Source organism: Chenopodium album, chromosome 23, assembly GCF_948465745.1.
Source record: "Chenopodium album chromosome 23, dcCheAlbu1.1, whole genome shotgun sequence".
Lineage (NCBI taxonomy): Eukaryota > Viridiplantae > Streptophyta > Magnoliopsida > Caryophyllales > Amaranthaceae > Chenopodium > Chenopodium album.
This window is the reverse complement of record NC_137856.1, coordinates 10,806,002-10,833,317: the sequence shown is the minus strand read 5'-3', so window position 1 is coordinate 10,833,317 and position 27,316 is coordinate 10,806,002. Positions and strand designations below refer to the sequence as shown.

General features: G+C 34.9%; 2 protein-coding genes and 1 non-coding gene across 3 annotated transcripts in view; 2 read left to right on the top strand and 1 right to left on the bottom strand.

The window, feature by feature from the left end:
• LOC145609461 (putative N-acetyl-gamma-glutamyl-phosphate reductase, chloroplastic) overlaps nucleotides 1-27,316 on the top strand; it is a 63,971-nt gene that overhangs the window by 9,750 nt on the left and 26,905 nt on the right. The window lies entirely within an intron of this gene.
• On the bottom strand, nucleotides 6,505-6,663 carry LOC145609835 (U12 minor spliceosomal RNA). The gene has a single exon (XR_014106117.1). It is a non-coding gene; the product is annotated as a U12 minor spliceosomal RNA (small nuclear RNA).
• On the top strand, nucleotides 6,730-15,309 carry LOC145609237 (uncharacterized). The gene is made up of 4 exons (XM_081664773.1): nucleotides 6,730-6,997; nucleotides 7,477-7,547; nucleotides 7,995-8,127; nucleotides 14,745-15,309. The coding sequence occupies exons 1-4, from the start codon at nucleotides 6,841-6,843 to the stop codon at nucleotides 14,822-14,824; spliced, it is 441 nt and encodes a 146-aa protein (XP_081520899.1). The 5' UTR covers nucleotides 6,730-6,840; the 3' UTR covers nucleotides 14,825-15,309.

The following is a 27,316-nucleotide window of genomic DNA, read 5'->3' as shown; positions in this document are numbered from 1 at the left end:
GGAAAGGATTATATTATCCTTTTTTTTTTTTTTTGTATTAAAGCGTATTTCAAAATTACTACCGCGAAATAAAAAAACTTGTGACTTACTATCATAAAAACTTTTAAAAAATTTGCTTTTACTACCGACCTCCATTTTAAGTCTTTTATGACGTCACTAACCCACGTTAACCCCATGGTTAACCTATTTAACCACCTAAAAATAAAAGAAAAATAAAAAAAGAATTAACCCATAATTAATTAAACCCCCCCCCCCCCCAACTAACATAACTACATCTCCCTCTTTCACTCATTTCCCCCAATTCAAAAAATTAAGCATGTTTAGAACTCTCTCCAAATTGTAGCTACTTCTCAAAATTGAAGACTAATACTTTGAAGTTATCCTTATCGATTCAGGTAAATTCTCAATTCATTTAATTTCGCTCCCAAATATATTGTTTAACTGTGTTAGAATTCTAGAGTTTAACGAATTTTCAAGAATTCAAAATTTTGGACTTTTCGATTGCGCTTTTGATTGACAAATTTAGGGGTATTGTATACTTGTTTGAATTAAACTATGATTTTAACATAATAAGTCATAGAAGTTTCTGTTTTTGTTGTTGACTCGACAGGGAGTTGTTTAGGAGGGCAAAGTCAGTGGGTTGGAAATGCAAATGTGGGTTGAACGCTTCAATTATGAAGTCATGGACCAAAGCAAGGCCAAAAAAAATTTCTGGGTAGTTGTGGGGGGGGGGGGGTTAACCATGGTTTAGTTCATTTTTTATTTTTCTTTTATTTTTAGGTGGTTAAATAGGTTAATCATGGGTTAAACGTGTGTTAGTGACATCATAAAGAACTTAAAAATGGAGGTTGGTAGTAAAAGCAAATTTTTTGAAGTTTTATGGTAGTAAGTCATAAGTTTTTTATTTCGCGGTAGTAATTTTCAAATACGCTTTAATACGCGGTGGTAATTGACAAATTTTCCGCCAAACAACTTCACTTTACACTTTTGCAGCTTATATAACATATACAAGTACATTATAATATTTTGGATCATGGGCTAGCCAAACTACTTCACTTTGTCACATCCCATGAGATAATGATTACACGGAATAATCAAATTTGGTACATGTAGCCGCCCCCACTTTTTGATTGATTGATTGATGTGCTAGATCCATCCTTGCATACCTTCTAAAGTTCTACTGCCTCCGTCCCTGAAAGAACGACCCATTTGGCCTAATTTTAGTCCCAAAAAGAATGACCCATTTCAATTAAAACACCCACTAATTTGCAACAATATTTATGCAAAATTAGCTTTCTCATATAAAATTTTGATTTTCCATGTAATTTTATTACTTTCTCTCTCTTTTTTTTTACAAACCTCATGTAAATTTATCTTTCCAACATACTTTTACTTCCTTTTATTTAACTTTCTTAATACCGGCGTAATCAACCCAAATGGGTCGTTCTTTCGAGGACGGAGGGAGTAATAAAAGTATTCATGATACAAAAGGTCATTAATTAATTCTCTTAAACTTCTTCCACTTCCATTTCTTTTAGCAAGTATAGACAATATTTGTATTCCCTAGTCTAATTCAATTCCCACCCAAGTACATAAACTATTACTCCCTCCGTCCCCTTTTGATAGTCCCTTATGGGCATTTTTCACCGGAATTAATAAACACAAATAAGAATAGTAAAAGTACATTGAAAAAGTAAATTGACATTGGACATGCAAAACAGTAGAGAGAGAAAGTAATAAAAGTACTTGGGAAAATAAAATTTACATGGGAAAGTTAAATTTGCACAAATACTGTTGCATATCGGAGGAAATTTTGGTAAAAATTTAATATTAATGGTTGTTGAAAAAAGCAAATGGGATGAACATTTTGGAACTAAAATTTGCCCTTAAGAGACTATCAAAAGGGGATGGAGGGAGTATTATAACAGCTCTCAACATAATGACAAGTGAAGAACAAAATGGTTGGTAGATTTTGTGTACAACCTACACAACCAGCAAATACCATCTACTAGTAGCTTGGTTTCCTTTGTCTTCGGTTAACCAAAGCCACCAACCAAGAAATGAACTAATGAAGAACTGCATTAGAGTGTTTGTTACATCTATTTCATACCTAAGTGGTCCAAGGAACTTTAGGCATACTACCTTGCATCCATTTATAACATTGCAGAAATCCTCACTTCATTTCTTCTTTTATTCTACACACATTCTTCCAACCTCAACTTGCTGATTTTGGTGGAGCATACTGCCATCAATTCTTATCCTTAATATAAACATCATGAACCCATTTCATCCACATTTTTTTTGGTGTTTAGAGAGCTACAAGGGTAGGGGGTGAGAATCGATCCCAGGATTTCCTAGTACCGGGAGGGAAGCTCTAACCACTTGAGCTACCCCTCACTCTCACAGTCTCACCCATTTCATCCACATTAAGTCAGCCTTTATAGCTACTTGTCAAACCATCTTACCTTTGTTGTCTTGTCCCATTGAATTCCATCTTTTATGCCATAAACACTAAAAGCCTTTCTCTACACACATTGGACCAACCGACCAAGAGGCAGAAACATTCATTATATGTCTCCCTTCCCATAAATAAGCTATGCATACATAGTTGGAAGATCTTATACATAAAATTTTGGATTAAAGGACACTCCCACTACGTATGTAATTCAAGGACAATAGGAATGAATCCACCAAAACATGTTTCTACTTGACCAACTAAGGATCTTCTACAAACTTTATCAATGAGAACAGTACACCGCCATCTTTAACAAACATTCTCTTAGAGGTTATAGGAATTGTAGGGTAGATGGGGAAGTTACCCTTGACAAAACTAGGCAGCTATAAAACATCTTGCTGCAAACACTTGGGCACATTTCCAAAGTAGATTGTCGTCTTTTCTGTATTCACGGCAAGATCAAAAGCTTGAAAAAAAAAACCTACAAATAATTCTAGATTAAACATTATACGAAGTAGAAGAATTCCTTCAAAAAAAATATATATATATACAAGAATAATCACCATAAGATAAAATTATTTGACCATCCCGGCAAATCCAAAATCTTCATAGCCAAAATAGTTTATAATAATAGAAAATTTGTATTATCTGGTTTGATTTCCACCCAAGTACATATATTATTATATCAACTCTCAACATAATGATAGGTGAAGAATAAATAGTGTTGGGGATTTTACTTGAACAAGGGTCACAAAGATGAAATTGGAATTGAACAGCAATAAACCCTCAAGGCGTGAACGGAATCACTTTCCCAAAAATAATATTTTGACCCTTAAACTACACACCGGGTTTCATGAAATTCACTTAGGAGATACAGCGAAGAAACAATCATAATTATGTGTAGTATAATTTTGATTCAATGTAAACAAGTTTGTGTAAATTGTGATGATGAACCTTGAAAAATAATAGCAAAACCAAGAGAATGAAAAGAAGAAAGTCACGTCCAACTCCTTTCACTTTCTTTCGTTCTTTCATCATATACATTCATGTATATAAATATAGAGCAAATCCAATTGTTACCAACCGTCACAATCAACTGAAGCAAAAAGTATTGTGTCCGATCAGCAAAACACCACTTCAATTTCTTGTCTTTTCTCTAATCTTTTAACTCCCTTAATTATCCACATCTTAACCGATGCTAATTAAGAAAATCATATCATGATATCACCAATCAGTGGCGGATACCACTTCAATTTCTTGTCTTTTCTCTAATCTTTTAACTCCCTTAATTATCCACATCTTAACCGATGCTAATTAAGAAAATCATATCATGATATCACCAATCAGTGGCGGATCCAGGAATTCTAATTAGAGGTAGCATGGAATAATAAAGGAAAAAAAAGAAATTTTAATAAGTATACTAGTATTATCCTTTAATAATTAGTCTTTAAATCTTACAACAATCATTTTGGTAGATAAATTTTCATTTCACAAATATGGAATAAACCCAAATAGACCAATGAACTATAGGCATTACCTCATGGCCATTTATAGCCATCTGCTAAATTAGAAAGGAAATAAAATAGAATGGCTTAATTCTCATTTGATGGCTTCAACCCCAATATATAAAATACAAGTTAACCCTAATATGGTAGGATTACAAAACTAGGAATATAACGAAAAGATATCAAAAGATATTAACTAGCCCCAAAAGATACTAACAAAATATTTTCTAAAATATATCCTCAATATCCCCCTCAAGTTGGAGCATGGGGATCGAAAAATGCCCAACTTGAAGATAAGGTGATCAAACTGAGTCTTCCCAAGCGCTTTAGTAAAAACATCCGTTAATTGCTTCCTGGAAATATAGGATGGAGCAATCAATCCCTTTGTAATAGCATCACGAACAATATGACAATCAATCTCAATGTGCTTTGTTTGTTCATAAAAAACTGAAAATCTGACTATATGTAGGGCATATTGACTATCACAAAAGAACTTGATCGCCTTAGGGTGTTGAACCCCCAAACTCTATAGTAAAGCCTTTAACCATTTCAACTCATTTGTGATCGATGTCATGGATCGATACTCGGCCTCAGCAGAAGATGTAGATATTGTAGGTTGTTTCTTGGTTTTCCAAGAAATAGGAGAATGACCAATAAACACAAGCCAACCTGTCAACAAACGACGAGTAAGAGGACACGCCACCCAATCTGAATAACACCTACCCTACAAAGTCAGGTCACTATCTGCATTTAACAAAATACCTTGTCCTGGGGTACCCTTCAAATAACAAACTACTATACCCTCAGGGCCGCCTCCCATTTCTCAATGCGAGGCTCTTGCATACATTGAGAGAGAATATACACAACATACGCCAAATCTGGTCTAGTAACCAAGAGATAAATAACCGTCCTATCAGTCTGCGATAAGACTCAGGATTTGCAAGTAACTCACCACTAGCAAGTCTAAGCTTGAGATTTTTCTCAATCGGAAAGCCGCTTGGCTTTAACCCTAACAACCCTGCTTTTGAAATAATATCTAAAGTATATTTGCGTTGACACAAAAACAAATAGGAATTACTACGAGCTACCTTAATGCCCAAAAAATACTTCAAAGGACCAAGATCCTTCATCTTGAAACAATCACGAAGACAAGCTTTAAATAGAGTCATTGCAGCAGAATCATTCCAAGAAATAATAAGATCATTAACATAAACTAAGACATTAAGCTGAACATTGCCATTAGTATTTGTGAAAAGAGAATAATCAGAGTAAGATTGAATAAAACTGTACCCTTTCAAAGTTGTAGTCAGTTTTGGAGACCAACACCTCGGAGCTTGTTTCAGCCCATATAAAGACTTCCTTAAACGACACACCAAACTCAGATCTGAGCTCTCAAAACCTGGAGGTAATTTCATGTACTCTTCCTCATCCAGATTATCATGTAAAAAGGCACTATGAACAGCCATTTGATGAAGCTCCCAATTTTTAGAAGTGGTTATAGCAAGAAAAGCCCGAATTGTAGTCATTTTTGCAACCGAAGCGAAAGTCTCACTATAATCTATACCTTCTTGCTGATGATTACCAAAAATAACCAAACGAGACTTGAGACGTTCAACAGGACCATTGGATAAAACTTTTGTCTTGTACACCCATTGACTGCCAAGAGCCTTCTTGCCGGGACGAAGGTACTCTAAGGTCCAGGTCCCGTTGTCTTCCAATGCCCGTATTTCCTCTTTCATGGAACGTAGCCAACCATCTGATTTCATGGCTTCTTTAAAAGATTTTGGATCGTTTCACAGAACAACGGCTGCAAGAAACTTGCGTTAATTCATTGAAAACATGTCACAATTTACATAGTGTGCTAAAGGTTAAGGCATACTGATGGAGTGATAGGAGACGCAGGGGACGAAGCTGGACTATTAGAAAAAACCAAATGAGTTACATAATCACGGAGCTTGACCAACGAAATTTTTTCACGAAATCCCTTTCCTAAGGGTTCAACACTCGGATGTTGCTCGGTGGGTGGCTGATTAGGAGCTACTGTAATAGTGTTGTCTGTGACGCTGTGATGCTGGTCACAGCCCCCTGAAGTATTGCTGAGCTGCTCGGAAGATGTTGGAATGCATCCTTGTTGCTGCAATGTAGAGCCCGTGCCCGCGGGATAACCTGCGAGTGAAGCAGTAACTGGGTGAGTAATCTCCCAAGCCGCAGGTTCTCCTACGCCCGTGGGTTGATCCGTGTGATATAAAATATTTCAAAGTTACAAGTAATTTGAACCAAAGGTAACAAATAAAAAAAAACATTTATTATTAAACGGTTAAACCCAAAACTTGGATAAATGCGTATGAGAGTCAAATTGTAATCAGTTTTATACTATTCATAAAATTTATAAGAATTTTAGATCGAATTTATTTTTAGTAGAATTTAGGCTAATTTAAGGAGTAAAGAATCAATTAATTGACAAAATTTTAAGTAACTATTCTAATTAAGGATAAATCTGTCGGAAATTAAGCAAAATTTAAGAAACTAGAATTAGGTGGGATTGGGAGGCCTGCACAAGTGAGTTCTGCAAAAGTAAGCAGCGTCTCAACTTGGCTAGCCTTTAACCCCTCCAAAAATTATTGCGCACCAATTTTTATTGATAGACGCTGCGGTCGGTTCTCACCGCCCGCTTTGTTTTCCTTACTCATTAGTTTAAGGCAGTTTGTTTAAGTTTTCAAAACTTCTACTTATACAACTCCAAACAAAACTACTCTTCTCCTGATTCCGATGTGGGACAAACACACCTTTCTTTTCTCTATTTCTTTCATTTTTGTATTTTACCAACCTTCTATTATAGTATTATACCTCCAAAAAATTAATTAAGCTGAAAGCAAAGAAATGGAGAGCCAACAACAGTCATGGAAATTGAGATTTTCCTTCAAAAATGCAACAATTGTTGTTTGTTTGTTTAATTTGGTTACTGCCCTTTTCTTGCTTCAGGGCTTCTTCTCTCCCTACTCTTCTCGCAGATTCCCTTCAGATCACTCCAATTCAGGTTTTTATTTTCTTTTTATAATTGGATTTTGTACTAAATTTATGGTTTATTTTGCAACATACCAAAAATTCCATTCTTCATAATAACATTGGGTCACGACCCGGTTTGAATCCAGATTAGTCGGAGTCTAGTGGGTTTTGAATTAGCCGATGACATACCCTCAGATTAGAATGATTGTAATGGTTGATTTCTTCAAATTTAGAAAGGTGAATTATAGTGGGTTTTTGCTGATGTAGCTTGCTACGAATGTTAATGTGAGCAGGATTTTATATTTTCGGCAAATTTATATTTAAGAGATTGCAAATCATCTGAATTGTTCGTTTTTTTGATTGGTTTATGACTTAAGTTTTGTTGAAAAGAGTTGTTAGGAAATGATAATTTTCTGCTTTGATTTTATCTGGGTTTTGAGTCATACTGCTCATTATTATCTGTGACATAGCAGTCTTACAACTCAGGATTTGTTATTCTTTGTATTACAGTTCAGCTTAGGTATGTTAAGGAATCTGATGAACTTCGGAGAGCTATGCAACCGTTGGAGCTGATCCGAAGAGTATGTTCTATGAGCTTGTCTTTTGGAGAATTTTACAATATCTAATGACCCATTTTGTTCATTTTTTGAGGTTTTAAATTTATCTACTTGTGTTGGTCAACGCCGGGATCAAATGCTTCTTTGTTGTCATCAGATAGGAATTTGGGGTAGCTAGCAAGGTTAATCATATATATATTGAAGTAGACAATCCTCGGGAATCTAAGAAAGTATATGATTCGATGCACAAATGTCCTATTACTGATTCCTCATTGTGCTATTGCCATTTTGATATAGATCTATGGACTTATGCTTTAGGGAAACAACTGTAGAAATGAGATTTTATCTGTTTGATAAAGCAGTGTGATGTTACCTGAGTAGCTTCCCTGAATTTCTTATATGAGTGTCGATTTGTCATCTCCCATTCTTAAATATACTCACTTACGAAGTATGATCTAATCTTGCATTTAGGTCAGGGAAATTGAGCGAGAATCATATGCAGAACCAGAGACGGTTCAACATACAGAGACGAAGCAGACTGCTGCAGTTGATCTGTCGAAGAGGTTAAACGCTCGCACTTTTACTGATGCAGCAAGCATAAAAGGTAAATGGTCAGTTAAAAAGTTGTAGGAGGGTCATCTCAAACCTTTTTTTTTTTTTTTTTTTTTTCCGTAGATGATGTGTTCATTTTTAGTGTGGCTTTCATCTTTCTGATGGGAGGGTCATCTCAATACTTGTTAAATGGCAGTTGAATATCTTAGGATGGACATGAACTACAACCTTTAAGAATCTATATATTCCTCTACTATACTTGTTTAAGACCTAACTATCCCGTATGCTGACATATGTTAAACAGATCAAGATATGTTGAAGGTTCTTAGATGGACCAGGAAAATTATGCCGTTGTGTCAAATTTGTAAATTAAACAATGGATTTGTATTTTCATCTTTGACAGCAAGAAACAACAATGAGACCAAACAAACCTTAATTTCCTGATAGAAAAGCTAGATAACGAGCTCCTACTAATATGACTGATACAACAGTAAACAAAAAGGTAGTGCATGAAATGATATTCTTAGGCTTGAAACTTCCATCGGATCAGCAACTTTATTCTTCCAAGAATTTCATAATGCCTTGCAGTCAGATCGAATGTCCACCTTCTCCAGTTCTCTTCTCTTCACTACCTGCTGACGTTTCGGCATGAAAATTCCCTCCGCCTTTATGGCATTAACAGCTAGAACACTCTCTCCTTTCGCAAATTGCTACCGATTTACTACCAGTACCATTCAATGCCTGCCAAATATTCCCTATAATTTTTGTCCATGGACCATCCACAACAAAGAGTACTGCATTGGCTACTGGTGTCCCAGCTAGCAGAAACCTGATTGATTACTATAGAGAATGACCGTTGCATCTGCTTTTTTTAGCTCCAGTACCCTCCAGCTTTCTTCTCGAAAAAGATCAATAAGTGCCATTACATTCTCGTTGTTAAGACTGTTAACAGTTCCAAATTTGAAGACAATATTGTTATGATGAATCTATATCTCCTGGTGATTTGGAATCCTGTAGCACACAAGATATTAGGCTCATCATCCTTCCTGAAATACGAAGAATGTGATAAAATTACTAATCTAATTTCAAATTAGAGTAGTATCGTTCTTTGTGATATTGATTCCTAGTAGAATCTTTTGAAATATAATTGATAATTGAGTTGTCCTTGAATAAGTGATGTTCGTCCTCAGTCTACAAAAACTGATGGTGGCCTAGTGTTCTATACCCGAGTCTCCATACGTATAATTTTCACTTGAATAAGTACCAGAAGTGTTCCCTAGCATGATGAAGACCCTGTTGTAATTCTTCTTGAACTCTGGACTATGACTCTCCATTGAATGAACATAAGCTGACTTAACAGTGAGATCTCACAATCACTCCATTAGTAGGAATTTGAATTCAAAAAGCAAAAGAATGGCCTGGTTGAGTCTCTAATTCTCTATGGAAAATATTTCATATTAGAGCAGAGTTTCATTTCCTCTGTCCAGAAATCAGAAATCATAACTGACCTCTTGCTAGTGCATCCATCAACTGTCATCTTGGCTCTTACATTTTAAGCCAAAACCTACAACCCATCTGTCCTCTGGATATCAATTGATGCACCTCATTGTTGATGTAAAAAAGAAATTAATGAAAGCAAAAGATAAAGCTTAACAAATAATAAACTGATGTTGCTTCTTCATAATTCTACGTGATAAAAAACTGAAGTACAAAATATATTCTATCATTTAAATAGGCTAACACTAAACTCAACTACTTCCTAATATTAAGGCCTACTAGTGACAAACTGCCACTCAAATTGGAGAAGCATACTCCACGTACCACCACTAACAATTCTTATCGACTAAATAACAAATTCGATTGACTCTTAAGATTATGCCACTAACTACCTAAGGAATAGGAAACAATAACCACTAATTAATTTGAAGCAATACACCAACACACCCCCTTGATTCAAAGCCGCATGCAATTGCTTAACTTCAACAACTTGCGACGACGGACTTCGACTTGAACTCGACACGCTTAAACGATCTTGACACACAAGGTACCCAACCCTGACTTTCACGATACTAGATTTTAGAAGAGCTTAGTCTCTTCCTCTTCAACCTTTGAGAACAATTAGATTGTACACCTTGCTCATCTCTTTGTTTATCCCAACAATGGTCTTCTTTGTAACCACACCTTTTGCAATAGTAACATTGAATATTGCTCATATTTTTTGTGGATTGACCATGTTCTCCACTTTCTTCTCGACCACGGCCTCGACCAACACCACCACGACCACGATTGCAACCACCAAAGCCACCCTTACCTTAACCCTCATCATATATTCCCCAGTCTTGTGAAGGCTACCTCTGCACTTGGAATGCCTTTTCTTCTCCTTCATCATCACTCTTATCAAATTCTTTCTTCATGAGCCAACAAAGAACTCATCAACTCATCGAATGTATAAGTTGACAAGTCCTTAGATTCCAATATTGCAGTGACAACATGCGTATAATTCTTTACTTTATTAAGAGCTCTCGATTACTCACAATTGTTTCATTGGTGATAGTATTACCATTAATTCTCATCTGTCCCACAATTCATGATACACTAGATATAAAATTTTAAACTGATTTCTTTCATTTTCAAACTTTTAAAGCTACTACGAAGTATTTGTAATTTGACAGTTTTTACCTTCTTATCTCCAAAATATTCTTGCTTAAAATTTCCCATGCTTGCTTGGATGTTGACGTAGTGGAAATTCGTGGAAAATTGCATCCTCCTCTAATGCGGATTGAATAAACAATAGAGCATTTGCATCTTTCTTGCAATTTTCACGTAAATGTTAATCGGGAATAGCGGGTGCCGGTTCGGCTCATCATAACCATCGTGAGTAATTAAGCACGACAAATGGTGAGTCGAACCCGAAACCAACTATTCCCAAATCAACATTTACGGGAAAATCGCAAGAAAGATATGAAGGCTCTATTATTTATTCACTTGGCATTGGAGGATGAGATTTTTCCACGAATTTCTGCATCGCCAACATCCAAGCAAGCATGAGAAATTTTGAAGCAAGAATATTTTGGAGATAAATAGGTAATAGCTATTAAATTACAAACACTTTGCAGTAGCTTTGGAAGTTTGGCAATGCAAGATAAAGAATCAGTTTAAATTTTTTTATCTAGAGTATCAGGAATTCTGAGTCATATGAGAGTTTACGGTGATACTATCACCAATGAAACAATTGTGAGTAAGGTGTTGAGAGCTCTTAATAAAGTAAGCATGCTATCACTGCAATATTAGAACCTAAGGACTTGTTAACTTATACATTCGATGAGTTGATGAGTTCTTTGTTAGCTCATGAAGAAAGAATTGATAAGGGTGATGATGAAGGAGAAGAAAAGGCATTCCAAGTGAGGGGCAACCTTCACAAGAATGAGGAGCATATGATGGTGGTCATGGTGATGTTGGTCGAGAAGAAAGTGGAGGACATGGTGAATCCACAAGAAATATGAGTAATGTTCAATGTTACTATTGCAAAAGGTATGGTTACAAAGAAAATCGTTGTTGGAATAAACAAAGAGATGAGTAAGGTGAACAATCTAACTATGCTCAAAAGGTCGAAGAGGAAGAGACTAGGCTCTTCTTAAATCTAGTGTCGTGAAATTCGGGGTTGGTACCTTGAGTGTTGAGATCGTTGAAGCGTGTTGAGTTCAAGTCGAAGTCCGTGGTCGCAATATGGTTGTTGAAGTTGAGCAGTTGCATGTGGCTTGAAGCAAGGGGGTGCGTTGTTGTATTGCTTCAAAATAATTAGTGGTTATTGTTTCCTATTCCCTAGGTAGTTAGTGGCTTAATCTTAGGAGTCAATTGAATTTGTAATTTAGTTGATAAGAATTGTTAGTGGTAGTACGTGGAGTATGCTTCTCAAATTTGAGTGGTAGTTTGTCATTAGTGGGCCTTAATATTAGGAAGTAGTTGTGCTTAATGTTGGCCTAGTCTAATGATAGAATTTCTTTTGTACTTCAGTGTTTTATCACGTAGAATTATGAAGAAGCAATATCGGTTTATTATTTGTTAAGCTTTATCTTTTGCTTTCATTTATCTCTTTTTTACATCAACACTCATTCGATTCGCTTGTTAACCCGATTATTGCGCTTTCTTATGCTCTTACATTCACCTTGAATCTCCATGAGGCTCTAGGAGGATAAGAATTGTGATCAACTGGAGAGTATATACTTCCTTTGTCCCACATTAGACTGATGAGTGCACATAGTTTTAGGAGATAAGCTGTGGTTGGATAATCTATTACTAATTTGCTATGTTAACTGAAACATAGATGTGAAAAATGATATTGGGTCTTTTTTTTTCCGAACAAAATCTGATATTGTCCATAGAAAAAGTGTGAAATAATACAAAAAAATGATGGACCTTTGCCAGAAAAAGAAGTTCTCAAATTATTGTGTGACATATGATAAATAGAAGTGCTCACACTAATGCGGGAGTATGAGATAGAAGGAGTATATGATGCTCTAGTCATAAGTAGAAATTTTTTTTAATGAATCCAAAATGCTTGTTTTTGCGAAGAGAGTTTTTTTTTTTTTTTTTTTTTTTTTTTTTTGGTGAAGGAAGAGAGTTTTATTAAATAAATTGATATTGAGTAACCCCAGTCCTCCAAGTCTTTAGGAGTTTTAAAACTTCATTCTCCAATGGAAAGAATATGCATAACCAGAACTAGTCGAAATAATAGAACTAATACTTATCTTGATAGCCTGAAGGCCCTGAAACCTGGAAACAGAGAGAGCTCATTTTTCAAAGGTGTTAGAATTTATTTGCTAGAAGCAATCTTCCAAATGGGTACAAAGTCAAGTATTTCCAGGAGGAAACTTTCAATTGTACAATATCGATTAGACCATGAGTAATCTTAAATTCTGCCATTGACTTCTATCAATTTTATAAGCTTATAACTCAAATAGGGTCCAAGATTGTCTATATATTGGGTTCTAACTTCCAAGAGTCATTTGGATAGCTACATTAAGTTTAGTTTGTCTCATTATATTTTTATGGGGTGTGGGCAGGGAGGATTAGAGGGATGGTTGGGCTACAATAGCAAAGTCCAAATTCATCCACGATAATCATACATTCATCCTTGCTATTCCTATATTTTGGAGGGGAGGGAATAATAGTCCCAAGTAATGAAAATCAAGTGAAAGATGATAATTTACCAAATAAAATTGGTACAAATTCTAATCAAGTGAAGAGATTAATAATTATTCAAAGGGGGTAATATTTTGGTTCAGTATGGAATTGAGTTGTTCATAAAAGATTGATAAATTTTGAAGCAGAAGCTAAGATTCAGTGTATAAAAATTTTGTAGCAAATTTATGCTCCTGTTGGAACCTTCTTGTGTATATTTCTACTGACATTTTGAGTCTCCATAAGGCCGAGAACTTATATGCTACTAATTACATTTTTGCTATTTCCGTTTTAAGTCTCAAACCATTTGTGTCTGATCTGCATCTTCAAAGCTTTTTTTTTCTATACACATGCTGTACATGGTACTCCATTGTTAAAATACATGAACCAAATTGAAAATGAAGCTACTGCAATAAGTGCAGCAGTTGCTACCATGGCATATGTACAATAGCTGGAACAGCTGGTTTTAAATAAACTATATACCTTTCTGCTACTAGCTATCCCATGCTATACCCATTAACCCTAGTACCTCGTATAAACTTCTACCTTAGGTAGCGTATGAGGACTTACTGCTTTCTATTCACTTTTGTAGTGTCAACTAGACCTGTCAAAAACTGACCCGACCCGAACCGGCAATGATCTGGACCCAACCTGTACCCGAACAATGGGGTGAAGCTAGTGACCTGTAAACACTGACCTGAACCTGATGTGATGTTAACCGACAATCGATTAGATCCAATATTTTATGACCTGAAACCAAACCTGCACTCCACCTGATAGTAACCGTAAACCGATTTAATCCGGCCCGACAACAATCCGAACTTGAACTAGTACCCGACCCGATTAGTACCCGAGTCATGGAAGGTTTAATAAATTTTTATACACCTTTCGTTCTCTATTACTCGTATATACGTAGTAGGTTTGATAAAATCTTAATACTTGATATTTATGGAAGGCGTAATTATATAGGTTCAACTTGACCATAATTGATATTTATTAGAATTAAACATGAACCAATTAAAACTCGACTCAACACTAACCCAAGCCTGAAATTGAACCCGATCTGAATATGACTTGAATCGAACCCGACCTATACCCGAAAAGGTAAACGACCTAGAATAATCTGAACTGAGATTGACCTGACCTGATCTGAGGCTAGATTGACCCGACATAATCTGATCCTAATTTAACCCGAGACCTGAATTGACTCGACCCGAACCCGACTTGAATACCCGATTTGACAGCTCTAGCGTCAACCTTTGTAAAGATATGAAAATTCTGTTTGATAAATCTGCCAAAATAGTAAAATATTTCCAACTTAGCTGGAATGATTTACATCTGTATATATTTAGGCTTTTGGCTACTGAAGTTTTGTCATTGGCATTTTATGCTTGCATATAACAAAGCCATTGTACATGTATTTGTGTGAGCACTGTCACCTGTTTTGTGTTCTATTTTGGTAACACTGATGTACTTTGTATTCAATAGCTTTGGAAGAATGGCGGAAGCGAAAGATGGAGCGTGCCAGACAACGGGAAATGGGAAGAAATGCAACAGCTGCCTCTTAAGCATGAATATACTAAAAGTTAGTTTTGTATTCTTCTTAACAGCTGACAAAAAGTTGGATTGCAAGCTGTTAAAAGTTTCCCTTCTTCATAGGCTATTCATGCAAACCTGGGTATTGTAATGATTAGAGTGCTCTGGTAACGCGACCAAGAACAGAATTGTAAAGAGGAAATTCCAATCTATGACGAGTGTACACCATGTTTTCGAGTGACTTTTGAGGACAGTTATCGTGTAAGTTGTACTGAATATAACTGTGTAATTAATACAGTGGTTCGATGTCCAATCTACTCCTAGCTCATAATAAGTTTCTGGAGCAACCTGCCACTTTGCTGTTTGTAATTGGAGTAGTTCAACTTTTGTAGATTGTAGGATTCTGTATCATCAAGCTTCTGTTCAGGAGAATCAGAACGCAAGATAAACAGAGCAGCCCTGTTGTATCTTGAATATCTCCAATGAAGGCAATGGGATATAAAATGTTTGTTAAATGTACCACAATAATCTTGTTTCTGTATGCTCTAAAAGAACATGCTTGCTATTTATTAGTCTCTCTATCTCTTTTTTTTTTTTTTTTGGGCTCCATCTGACTTTTTACGAACTCCAAGACACATGATAGAAGGTTTATATATCCATTTCCATACACAAAAAATTAATAAAATGTTGATATAATAAAATATACTCCATACGATAAGACGGATTAAAAAAAATTCACAAGACTATATTATACATTGTAGATAACGAGAATTTATGGTCAAAGTTTCAAAAGCTTGACCCAACTTTAACTAACAACGGGGCAAAAAATGGATGGAGGGAGTACTATGTATGATACAATGAGGTATGTTATTCATTTTTTTTTACGGACAAGGTGGTTTTTTTAATATTCACTGGCAAATGACTTCTAAAAAATCTAAGGTAGTCAATTACTTTTTTTATCACCATAGAATATTCTATGCGTCAAGCTAATGATCACCAAAAGAAATGTGGTCCCTCTCTATTTCATTTTTTAAAAATTATTTAAATGATTTCTGTTAAGAGTTAATTAATTTAGTCAAGGTGTGAATGTCCACACTCCAATTCTTCATTGCATTTAATGTAGTAGCCAACCCTAATTGCCACCCTCTAAGGTTATAGCCCACAATGTAATAGTGGTTCTTACTACTATAAATAGCCATGTAATTTCACTTGTATGATGCACAAAAATATTACCAAGAGTAATACATAAAAGTAGTAATACTTCTCTTATTACCTTCTTCTCTTAATCCTCTAATTTCTATATATTTCATAACACGTTATCAGCACGATCTTCAATCAGGTATACTTATACCGATTATCCAATTTTTACAAAGATTCAATTTCCTTCACAAAATATATTTTGAGGAGTATGCTCTATAGTTGCCCATATGGGATCCTCTATACCAGAAACTCACAATATATTTCTCCACAAAATTACTCTACATAATTAGCCATGTTGATTAAAAATGAGGATATCAATACATACCTTATTTATGATACTTAGTTTGGTAACTCTCATGCATGGTTATAGAAAGTAATATATAATTACTTTTGCATGTGGAAATATTTGTTGTATGCATGTTAATAGAGTAAATTTCATGGTCACACAAATCATGTTTATACTTACTTACTTGTGCATAATTACTAAAATGAAAAAAAAAAATGATGCAGCCTTTATATTTATTTAATTTTTAGATTACACACTTTTATGTTTCTTTCAGTTTTCGAACCCTTGACCTCATGAATAGATTAGGGTTCTCGGACCACTACGGCTTGCATCCCAGTGTGATACTTATTTACGTTTGTAAATATTAATAGTTTGATTACGATTATTTTACCAGTCTACTAGAACATTGTATGATATTTTTTTACAGTAGTGTAAAGCTGAAACGGATAATTTACCCCCCTATAAAAGGCGGATTACACCCCCCTTATTTCACCATACAAACCTTATCCCCTCCTTAAACTTTACCCAAATTATCTCCTCTTCTTCTTCCTCCATTTACACCGGTCATACACCATGTTCCCCGTCGACAACCGACAACCACCACACCCCTTTACCTTTGAAGAAGATTTAAGGAAATTAAAACTATATTTAGTTTTAATTATGGCCCTAGTAGTTTTATTAATGGCAATGATGATTTTCATCATTTTACATAAGTAACGCTCGGTTTTTCGACAAAGGGAATTCATGCATGTAATCTCCGTAGTACTTCAAGTTTTTTTGTCTTCTAGGTAGATTATAAGTGCATTTTGTTATAATAAATGTTCCTTTTGTCTTATCATTAATGTATGTCATTAATATTATTATTATTATTGTTGTTGTTGTTGTTGTCGGTGATGTAGTGATAGTAGTAGTATTTATTGTTATTGTTATTATTATCATTGTTATTGTTATTATTGTTGTTGTCGTTGTTTAATTAACGTAATTATCATGTTTAATTTTAGCTTAACTTTATGTAAATCATAATAATAACCCAAGGGGGAGAAGCAAATATGTTTTAAATGGATTATTATTATGATTACAAATTGATTACTTTAATTATCACTTGCTTAATTGGCTTAATAATAATTACCTATTTGATTGTAGTTAAAATGGGAGACTTGATGAAAAGACAATTTGACGTATTAGACTTGTCCGGACATAATTATCTTGAATGGACAGTTGATGCCCAAATGAATTTGAAGGCTCAGGGATTGGAACATACAATCAAAGAAATTACCATCCCAGGAAACGAAAAAGATGCCCCTGCTCAAGTTAAAGTTCCAACTGATCAAGAGAAAGCAAAAGCTATAGTTCTCTTAAGGCATCATTTACATAACAGTTTGAAAACTGAGTATTTAATGGTGGAAAATCCTAGAGAACTATGGGATAGCTTGAAAGGAAGATATGACCACCATAAAAGGGTACTCCTTCCTTCAGCACAATTTGAGTGGACAAACTTGAGATTTCAGGACTTTAAATCTATCAGTGATTATAATTCATCACTATATAAAATCGTATCAATATTGAGATATTGTGATCAACCAGTCACTGAAGTGCAAATGATAGAGAAAACACTCTCTACATTCCATGCTAACAACATTGTATTGCAACAGCAATACCGTGAAAGAGGCTTTGCAAAATATTCTGAGCTTATTTCTACATTATTGGTTGCTGAAAAGAATAACGATCTTCTGTTGAAGAATCGCAACCTAAGACCAACTGGGTCTCAAGCATTCAATGAAACAAATGCTGTAGAAAGCTCAAATCCACCCGAGACAAATGTTGCTCATAGAGGTGGACGTGGAAAATATAATAACCGTGGCAGAGGTCGTGGAAATTTCCGCGGACGTGGCCGTGGACGTGGTTATGGCCGTGGTAGAGGCCAATTTCCCCCTAGAAACAACACTCAAAGGGGGCATCAACAAGGAAACAAAAATCAAGCCACCACAAAAGGAAAAGACACATGTTATAGATGTGGCATGACTGGACATTGGGGACGTACTTGTCGTACGGCCAAACATCTGGTAGAACTATCCATTAAAGGGAAAGAAAAACATGCCGAAACAAATTATGTTAATGAAGAAAATGTCCCTGGAATTAGCCTTGATGTGTCTGATTTCCACATAGACAATGGTGAAGCTGGTGGTGAATTTATCTTTGGAGAGAATAATCATGTTTAGATAATTCATCAATTACTATGATATGTATTATGTTTTCATTATGTATTTTTCTTGTATGTTTTTTTTTCATGTTCAAGTTATGTACTCTTAATTTTTCATCATTAATAAAGTAAGTCCAGTTTAATTATCTTAAACTAATCTTATACTTATTATTTGATGAAGATATGGATCTGCCCGAAGTTAGTTCCAAATTTCAATGCCTATTGGACAGTGGAACAACACACACTATTCTGAAGGATAGAAAATATTTTTTTAAGTTAAAATTATTTCAAGCAAATGTTAATACCATTTCTGGGTCAGCCAAGCTAATAGAAGGTTCTGGAAAAGCTTGCATAATACTCCCAAATGGAACAAAATTAATCATTAATGACGCTTTATATTCGAGTAAATCTCGAAGAAATCTTATAAGTTTTAAAGATGTGCGTCAAAATGGTTTTCATTTAGAAACAATGATAGTGGATCAAAAGGAATATTTATGCCTCACGGCAAAAAAACATGGCAAGAAACATGTGTATGAGAAATTGCCAGCATATTCTTCAGGGTTATATCATATAGATATACGACCAGTTGAAATAAATTTGATATCTAACCAGAAGTTAGATAATAAGAATCTGCTAAATTTATGGCATGATCGTTTGGGTCATCCTGGTACAGGAATGATGCACAAGATTATAGCAAATTCAGTAGGACATTCAATTAGGAATGTTAAAATCCCTCGATCAGATGAATTAACATGCTCTGCATGTTCACTTGGCAAATTAATAATAAGGCCATCTATGAACAAAATTGCTACTGAATCTCCAACATTTTTAGAGAGGATTCAAGGAGACATTTGTGGACCAATTAATCCTGCATGTGGACCATTCCGATATTTTATGGTATTAATTGATGCCTCAACTCGATGGTCACATGTAAGTCTCTTATCCAGTAGAAATGTTGCTTTTGCAAAACTCCTTGCTCAAATTATTAAACTAAGAGCACAATTTCCAGACCATACAATAAAAAGAATAAGGCTTGACAATGCAGGGGAATTTACTTCCCAAACATTTAATGATTATTGTATGTCGATTGGAATTGTTGTAGAACATCCAGTAGCTCATGTTCATACACAAAATGGACTTGCTGAGTCATTAATTAAGAGACTACAATTGATTGCAAGGACATTATTGATGAGATCAAAATTGCCTTCATCTGCTTGGGGTCATGCCATAATACATGCGGCAACTCTAATTAGGTTGAGACCAATTGCTTATCATAAGTTCTCACCACTACAATTAGTTTTTGGTCGAGAACCTAATGTCTCACATCTAAAAATTTTTGGTTGTGCGGTGTATGTTCCTATTGCTCCACCCCAACGAACAAAGATGGGTCCACAAAGAAGGCTGGGAATTTATGTTGGGTTTGAATCACCCTCCATAATTAAATATCTTGAACCAATGACCGGTGATTTATTTACGGCCAGATTTGCCGACTGTCATTTCAATGAGACAGTATTCCCAGCCTTAGGGGGAGAGAAAGTGGACCCACGAAAGAAAGAAATAGAAATCATTTGGAATGCAACACAATTGTCAATGTTTGATCCACGAACAAATATGTGTGAACAAGAAGTTCAGAAAATTGTTCATTTACAAAGCATTGCAAATCAGCTGCCTGATGCATTTATAGATGCAAAGAAAGTGACAAAATCACATATACCAGCTGAAAATGCCCCTGCACGAATTGAAATTCCATCTGGTGATAATATCACTGAAAATGAATCTCTAGCACGCCGAAAGCGTGGAAGACCACTTGGTTCAAAAGACTCTAAACCAAGAAAATTAAAAAGACCTGATGAGATCAACAATATTCCCCTTACAGAAGGTCAAGAAAGACAAAGTACAGATGAGAATAGAGAAAAAGATGATAATCCGAAAGGGGATGAACAAGATGACCATGACATCGATAACAATGAAACTTCAATAAATTTTGTTTCTACCAGGAATTATTGGAATAGAAATGATGTTATCGTAAATGAAATATTTGCATATTCCATTGCAATTGAAATGGCATCTGACGAAAATGATAGTGAACCAGGAACAGTGGAAGAATGTCGTTGCAGGCATGATTGGCCAAAATGGAAAGAGGCAATGCAGACAGAGTTAAAGTCACTCGAAAAACGAGAAGTGTTTGGAAAAATAACCCTTACACCAGAAGGTGTAAAGCCAGTTGGATACAAGTGGGTATTTGTGAGAAAACGAAATGAGAAAAATGAAATTGTTAGATACAAGGCAAGACTTGTAGCCCAAGGTTTTTCTCAAATTTCAGGGATTGATTATGAGGAGACATATTCTCCCGTAGTTGATGCAACTACGTTAAGATTTCTGGTAAGCTTGACAGTCTCAGAAGGACTAAAGATGCGATTAATGGATGTAGTAACCGCATATTTATATGGGTCACTCGATACAGATATTTATATGGAAGTCCCAGATGGACTAAAATTACCAGAAAACCACAAGCCTAGACATTTACTTTCCATAAAATTGAAAAGGTCACTTTATGGATTGAAACAGTCTGGGAGGATGTGGTATAATCGTCTTAGTGAATACCTTATGAAAGAAGGGTTCAAGAATAATCAAATCAGCCCTTGTGTTTTCATTAAGAGATCACAATCAGGGTTTGCAATTGTTGCAGTTTATGTTGATGACTTGAATATCATTGGAACCCCAAATGAACTTGAAAGAACTGCAAAATACTTGATGAAAGAATTTGAGATGAAAGACCTTGGACAAACTAAATTTTGCCTTGGATTGCAAATTGAGCACTTAAATAATGGTATTTTCGTCCATCAGTCTAACTACACCGAAAGAGTGTTAAAACGTTTTTTCATGGACAAAGCGACCCCAACAAACACCCCGATGATTGTTCGGTCTTTGACTATGAAATATGATCCATTTAGACCTCGAGAGGAAAACGAGGATGTCCTTGGTCCTGAAGTACCATATCTAAGTGCAATTGGGGCTCTAATGTATCTAGCTAACAATACTAGACCAGACATAGCTTTTTCTGTGAATTTGTTAGCCAGGTTTAGCAACGCACCAACGAAGAGACACTGGAAAGGAGTAAGACACTTACTACGATATCTACGAGGAACAAAAGATCTTGGTTTGTTTTATCAATCAAGGCAAGATGCCACCCTCATCGGATATGCAGATGCTGGATATCTATCAGACCCACAAAACGCCAAGTCACAAACTGGATATCTGTTCACTTATGGTGGAACTGCAATTTCTTGGAAATCAACAAAACAAACCTTAACTGCGACATCATCAAATCATGCTGAGTTGATTGCCCTTTATGAAGCAGGACGTGAGTGTGTATGGCTAAGGTCAATGATCGGCAATATCCAAGAAGAATGTGGGATGAAAGAAGTAACTGAAAGTCCAACCATCATTTACGAAGATAATACTGCATGTATCGCACAAGTAACCGAAGGATATATTAAAGGTGATAGGACTAAACATATATCCCCAAAACTGTTCTTTACACACGATTTGCAGAAGGAAGGGAAGATAAATGTCCAACAGATCCAATCATCTGATAATCTTGCAGACTTGTTTACAAAGTCCCTACCTTCGAAGAGTGTTGAGCGGTTGGTCCACAAGATTGGGATGCGTCGTCTTCATAAACTATGTTAAAATCAGGGGGAGCATTATATGCACTGCACTCTTTTTCCCTTCGATCAGGTTTTTATCCCAATGGGTTTTTCCTGACAAGGTTTTTAATGAGGCAGTACACTAAAGCATATAGTAATATATTGTTGTACTCTTTTCCCTTAGCTATGGCTTTTATCCTAAAGGGTTTTACCTAGCAAGGTTTTAACGAGGCAACATATACCCTATTCTGTATGGACAATCAAGGGGGAGTGTTAAGAGTTAATTAATTTAGTCAAGGTGTGAATGTCCACACTCCAATTCTTCATTGCATTTAATGTAGTAGCCAACCCTAATTGCCACCCTCTAAGGTTATAGCCCACAATGTAATAGTGGTTCTTACTACTATAAATAGCCATGTAATTTCACTTGTATGATGCACAAAAATATTACCAAGAGTAATACATAAAAGTAGTAATACTTCTCTTATTACCTTCTTCTCTTAATCCTCTAATTTCTATATATTTCATAACAATTTCTAAATTGTTAAATATGTTATTATTATTATTTTTTGAAACTAGTTAAATATGTTATTAAAATTAATATTGAATACTTATGAAAAGCAGAAAATAAAATATATATATATATATTTTTAGCAAAAATATTTTAAATAATTTTCTAAATTGTTAAAATTATTTTAACATTAATAATGAATACTTAGGAAAACCTGAAAATAATAAAAATGATTTTAGAAATAATTTTAGTAAAAAAAAAAAAAACAGCCACCCTTTTCCTATACTTTAGTAAAAATTAGTTATATAATTTCCATGGACAAGCTTCTTTATTTGCATTTGTCTGTGATGCAGGAACCCTTGAATACTTGACACTACCCTCATGCATCGGATGGCGCCTCGCTTGTGACCGATGACCTAGCAACTCTTGAATAGAAAAGCCCCCATTATATTCAAATTTCGATTCATGTATGTTAATTTAATAAATTAAACATTTTATAAAATAATTTAATTATTAAAAAAAAAACTAACCATGATTACAAAATTTAATAAAAATACTTATTATCTTTGATAATATCCAATATTATAGTTGGACAATATCAAGTAGTCCTTAAATTATAATATATATTGCGAATTGCTCTTAATATTATTGTTGTTGTTATAATTATTATTTTTTATCATGTTATTATGATTATCACTATCTCTATTACTATTAGGCCATGTTCACCTCACCTTATTTTATCAAATTAAATTATTTTTACTGAACTAAAATTATTTTTGCTAAACTTAAATTATTTTTAATGAACTGGAATTATTTTTGTTGAACTAAAATTATTTAACTGAATATTATTTATTTTAAGGTGAAGTGAACAGGGTCTTATTCCTTATTATTAAAAACAAAGTCATTCTACTTACAAAAAAGAGTGGAAAGCCAAGATACAATCTAAACCCCCACATTATAGCAAATCCTATCTTGTAAAAAATGTGTGAGAAAGAGCTAGCATAAAGTAGTTTTGTTGAGCAAATCTTTGGAAAAAATTAGGAGTTTCATTAAAAGAAGTTATAAAAAAGAAAAACTTAAGTCATTCTTTTAGGCAAGTCTCACATTGGAAAAAAATTGGGGAGTATTATAAAAAAGAGAAACTTAAGCTTCTTATTTATAACTTAGGCCCTTGTTGAGGCTTGGGTTATTTAAATATTGGCTCTAATTTATGAATTTTGGGCCCAATATTCATAAAAGTAGAGCCAATATTTCAATAACTCAAGCCTAAACAAGGGCCTAAGTTTTTCATATTTTCCTTAAAAAAAAAATGAAAAAATCGCCTCGTGTCAAAACCACACCCGATCCGAAATCAACCCGAAAATATTCAATTAAGATTTTGACTCGAATAGACATAATAATTTAGTATGGATCAACTTTAAAAATCGACTCGATCCGACCTGACCTCACCGAACTTGATATGATCATCTGAATTGACACCCCTAATAATAATATTTCATACTGTATATATTGTAATTTAAGACCCTACATACTATAATATTGGTTATTATCAAAGAGAATAATTATTTTTATTAAATTTTTTTACTCATGATTTTTTTTTAATAATTAAATTAATTTAGAAAATATTTAAATAAAGAAAAACAATTACCACTTCCACCCCCACCACCGGATAGCCACCCTCCCTTCCCACCGCCAATGACTCCACACCCAAAGGTGACCCATGTCTCTCAACAGCCGACCCATCCCCTCTTATTCCCCCTTACCCATGTCGCGACCCTAAACCGTAGGCTACAACCCACCCCTCTCTTTCCCCACCACCACGAAATAGCCCTCCTTCCTTTCCCCTACCCCGAAAAAGGACTCATTTTGGGGATGGGGAAAGGGAGGGAAGCTGCTTCGTTGTGGGGGAAGGAGGGGTGGGGGTTTCGAGTTAGGGTTAGGGTTTAGGCTGGGGAACACCGGAAGGAGGGAATGAGGTGTCGGGGAAAGGGAGAATGTTGGTCGACAGGGATGGGGTGGCTGGTTTTCTTTTATATAAAAAAATATATTTTCTAAAATAGCTTTTATTATTTTTAGATTTTCATAAATATTCAATATTAATTCTTAAGACATTTTTAACAATATGAAAAATCGTTTAAATGATTTCGATTATTAAAAAAAAAAAAATAGTAGAGAAGGTCTATCATTTTTTGTGGCCATGAGAGTGCCACCTCAGTGGACCCAATTTTCTAAATGCAAAATATATTTTGATCACTATAGAAAGATCCCATTAACATCTCATCTAAATGCAAAATATTTTTTCCCCTTATTCTTTTCTATTATTCAAATCATACAATCAACTCATCTCTCCTAAAAATGAGGCACCACATTAGCTAACTAATTAGTTCAATTTCATCGTCTCTGAAATGACTAAGAGGTCACACCATATAAATTTCAGTTAAACACGCCCATCAAATATAGTATAAACCTATTGTCCTAAAAAAAAAAAAAAAAAAGGATAAACCGTCTTGTGACGCAAAGGTAACTCATTAGCTCGATTACTTTATCTCTGAAATTACTAAAGAGGCTACGCCATATAGATTTTGGTTTGATGCAACACCATAAAATATCGGATTATAATGTCGATCATATACATGTTTAATGCCCACCATGTTGTTGACAAGTATACTACCTCTTCGCACTCTAAGCATTGGTGTAGTCATGACAACCAACATTTTTTTTTTTATTTTATTTTTTTTTATTATTATTATTATTTTTTAACATTAACTCATCCTTTATAATGTTATTGTGCTCCTTAACCAAGGGAATCAAGGAGAATGTGCCCTTGACCAAAGAAAATGTTTACATTTAAGTGGTTTAACCAAATAATTATTACCTAAATCAATACCATGATGTCAGATTATAAAGATATAGTGACTCCTACATTCGTAAGTTTAATCAGTTTTACAAGTTTACATAGTAAAATCTCAAACCAAAATTTAGCTTAGATAAAAATAAAAAAAATTAAAAAAATTAAAAAAAAAAAAATGAAGCAGAAATCACCGTAGATTATAAAGACATGAAGGTATGAAAATCCATATAAGAACTAGAGAAACATATACCAAAGACGGTATATTCTCACTAAAGAGCCAACTAGGCAACTACTCCGTACAGCAGCTATAGGCACAAGTTTTACAGAACAAGAGGGGGTGATAACTTTCAAGTCTTAATGTTTCAAAATCCAAAACTTGGTAGATTAAATCTTAAACCATATATTTCTAACAGAAACTTGGATCTAGAAAGGAAAATTACTGAGAAACCTTAGCCATTTTGTGAGATTTTCAAATCAGTGTAGTCAGAATCTGATATCATGGTTTTGTAGAAAGATCTTACAGCAACCTTGATGGCAGTAAGCTCCTCCTGTTCAAGATTCAGCCAATTTTATTCTACTTTGAAGAATCTATATGCAAGTAGCTCTTCCTTTCAACCCTAAACTGAAGGCGCTGCTGATGCTACTGGTGTTCAGATACCACTGCTACTGCCTTTTTTCATAGTAGCCATCAAGCATGCAGAACGGGGTACAAAACCATAGCTCTATGTCCAGATAAAAGATGTTACGTAACAAATGATAGCATACCAACAACTGTATGAGGTTTTTAGTGTGACTCCACTCCAGCCTCTAATCGGGCAAAAAACTAAACTGAACACAGCCTGCAAAGAATGACCAATAATTGGACCATGTCTTTCATCAAACAAAACAGGACTTATTTTTTCACGTATCAGAATCGTACAATTAAAGGAGTACCCACACAATCACACTAGTATATACAGCGACCATATAGGACAAACAATGCGATTCACTTTCATCAACCTTGGCATGATAAAACTTTGAGGAATACTTTACCAAGATTAGTTGGTAATCCAAGAACAGATATCAATCATACAATACAAAACCCCCGAAACTTTATAATGCCATCAAGTAAACCAACATAGCTGTCAATCACCAAGACTGTCAAGTTACAAAGAAGATGGCATTGAGTGTCTGCGTTATGATTTATGAGCAAAGAGTTCTGAGGTTCCTGCTCATAATTTGCTCTATTCGCAGTCACTCTCCTTCCTAATAACCAATCCCAGACCAACCTGAGAACTATTTTTCTTTCCTGATAATGGAAAAGCATTTACATACTAGCTTTTGGTATGAGCCAAAGACCCTTTCACCCTCTCGATGAGCAATTTAGCAGCAGCACACGAATGAAGATAGCAGATTATCTGAACCAGGTTAAAGTGGCTCCTAAAAACCTTCAGCAGCAATAATTTCCTCACATTGTGAAAGTAGGAAATGGCAGTCATCTCCCAAAGAAAATTAAATCAACGCAGGCAGAAACATCATTGATTCATCCTTAACAAAAACAACTCACCAGAACTTTCAAGCAGAAACTCTAAACTCCAAGCTCAAAGAAAACAAGTCACTTTCAAATGAAATTCTAAGTTTAAATCTTAGTCAGCTATGCTTGAAATCATAGTTGAGGTAACAATGATACAATTTACTGTCATCAAAAAAGAAAATAAAAAAATAAAAAATAAAAAACTGAAACCAAAAAGGGCAATACCGACAATTCCATCTATATCACACTCCCTAAGGGGGCGTTTGGTTCGCGGATTATAGGTATGAGATATGGGTTTAAAATGACCAAAACC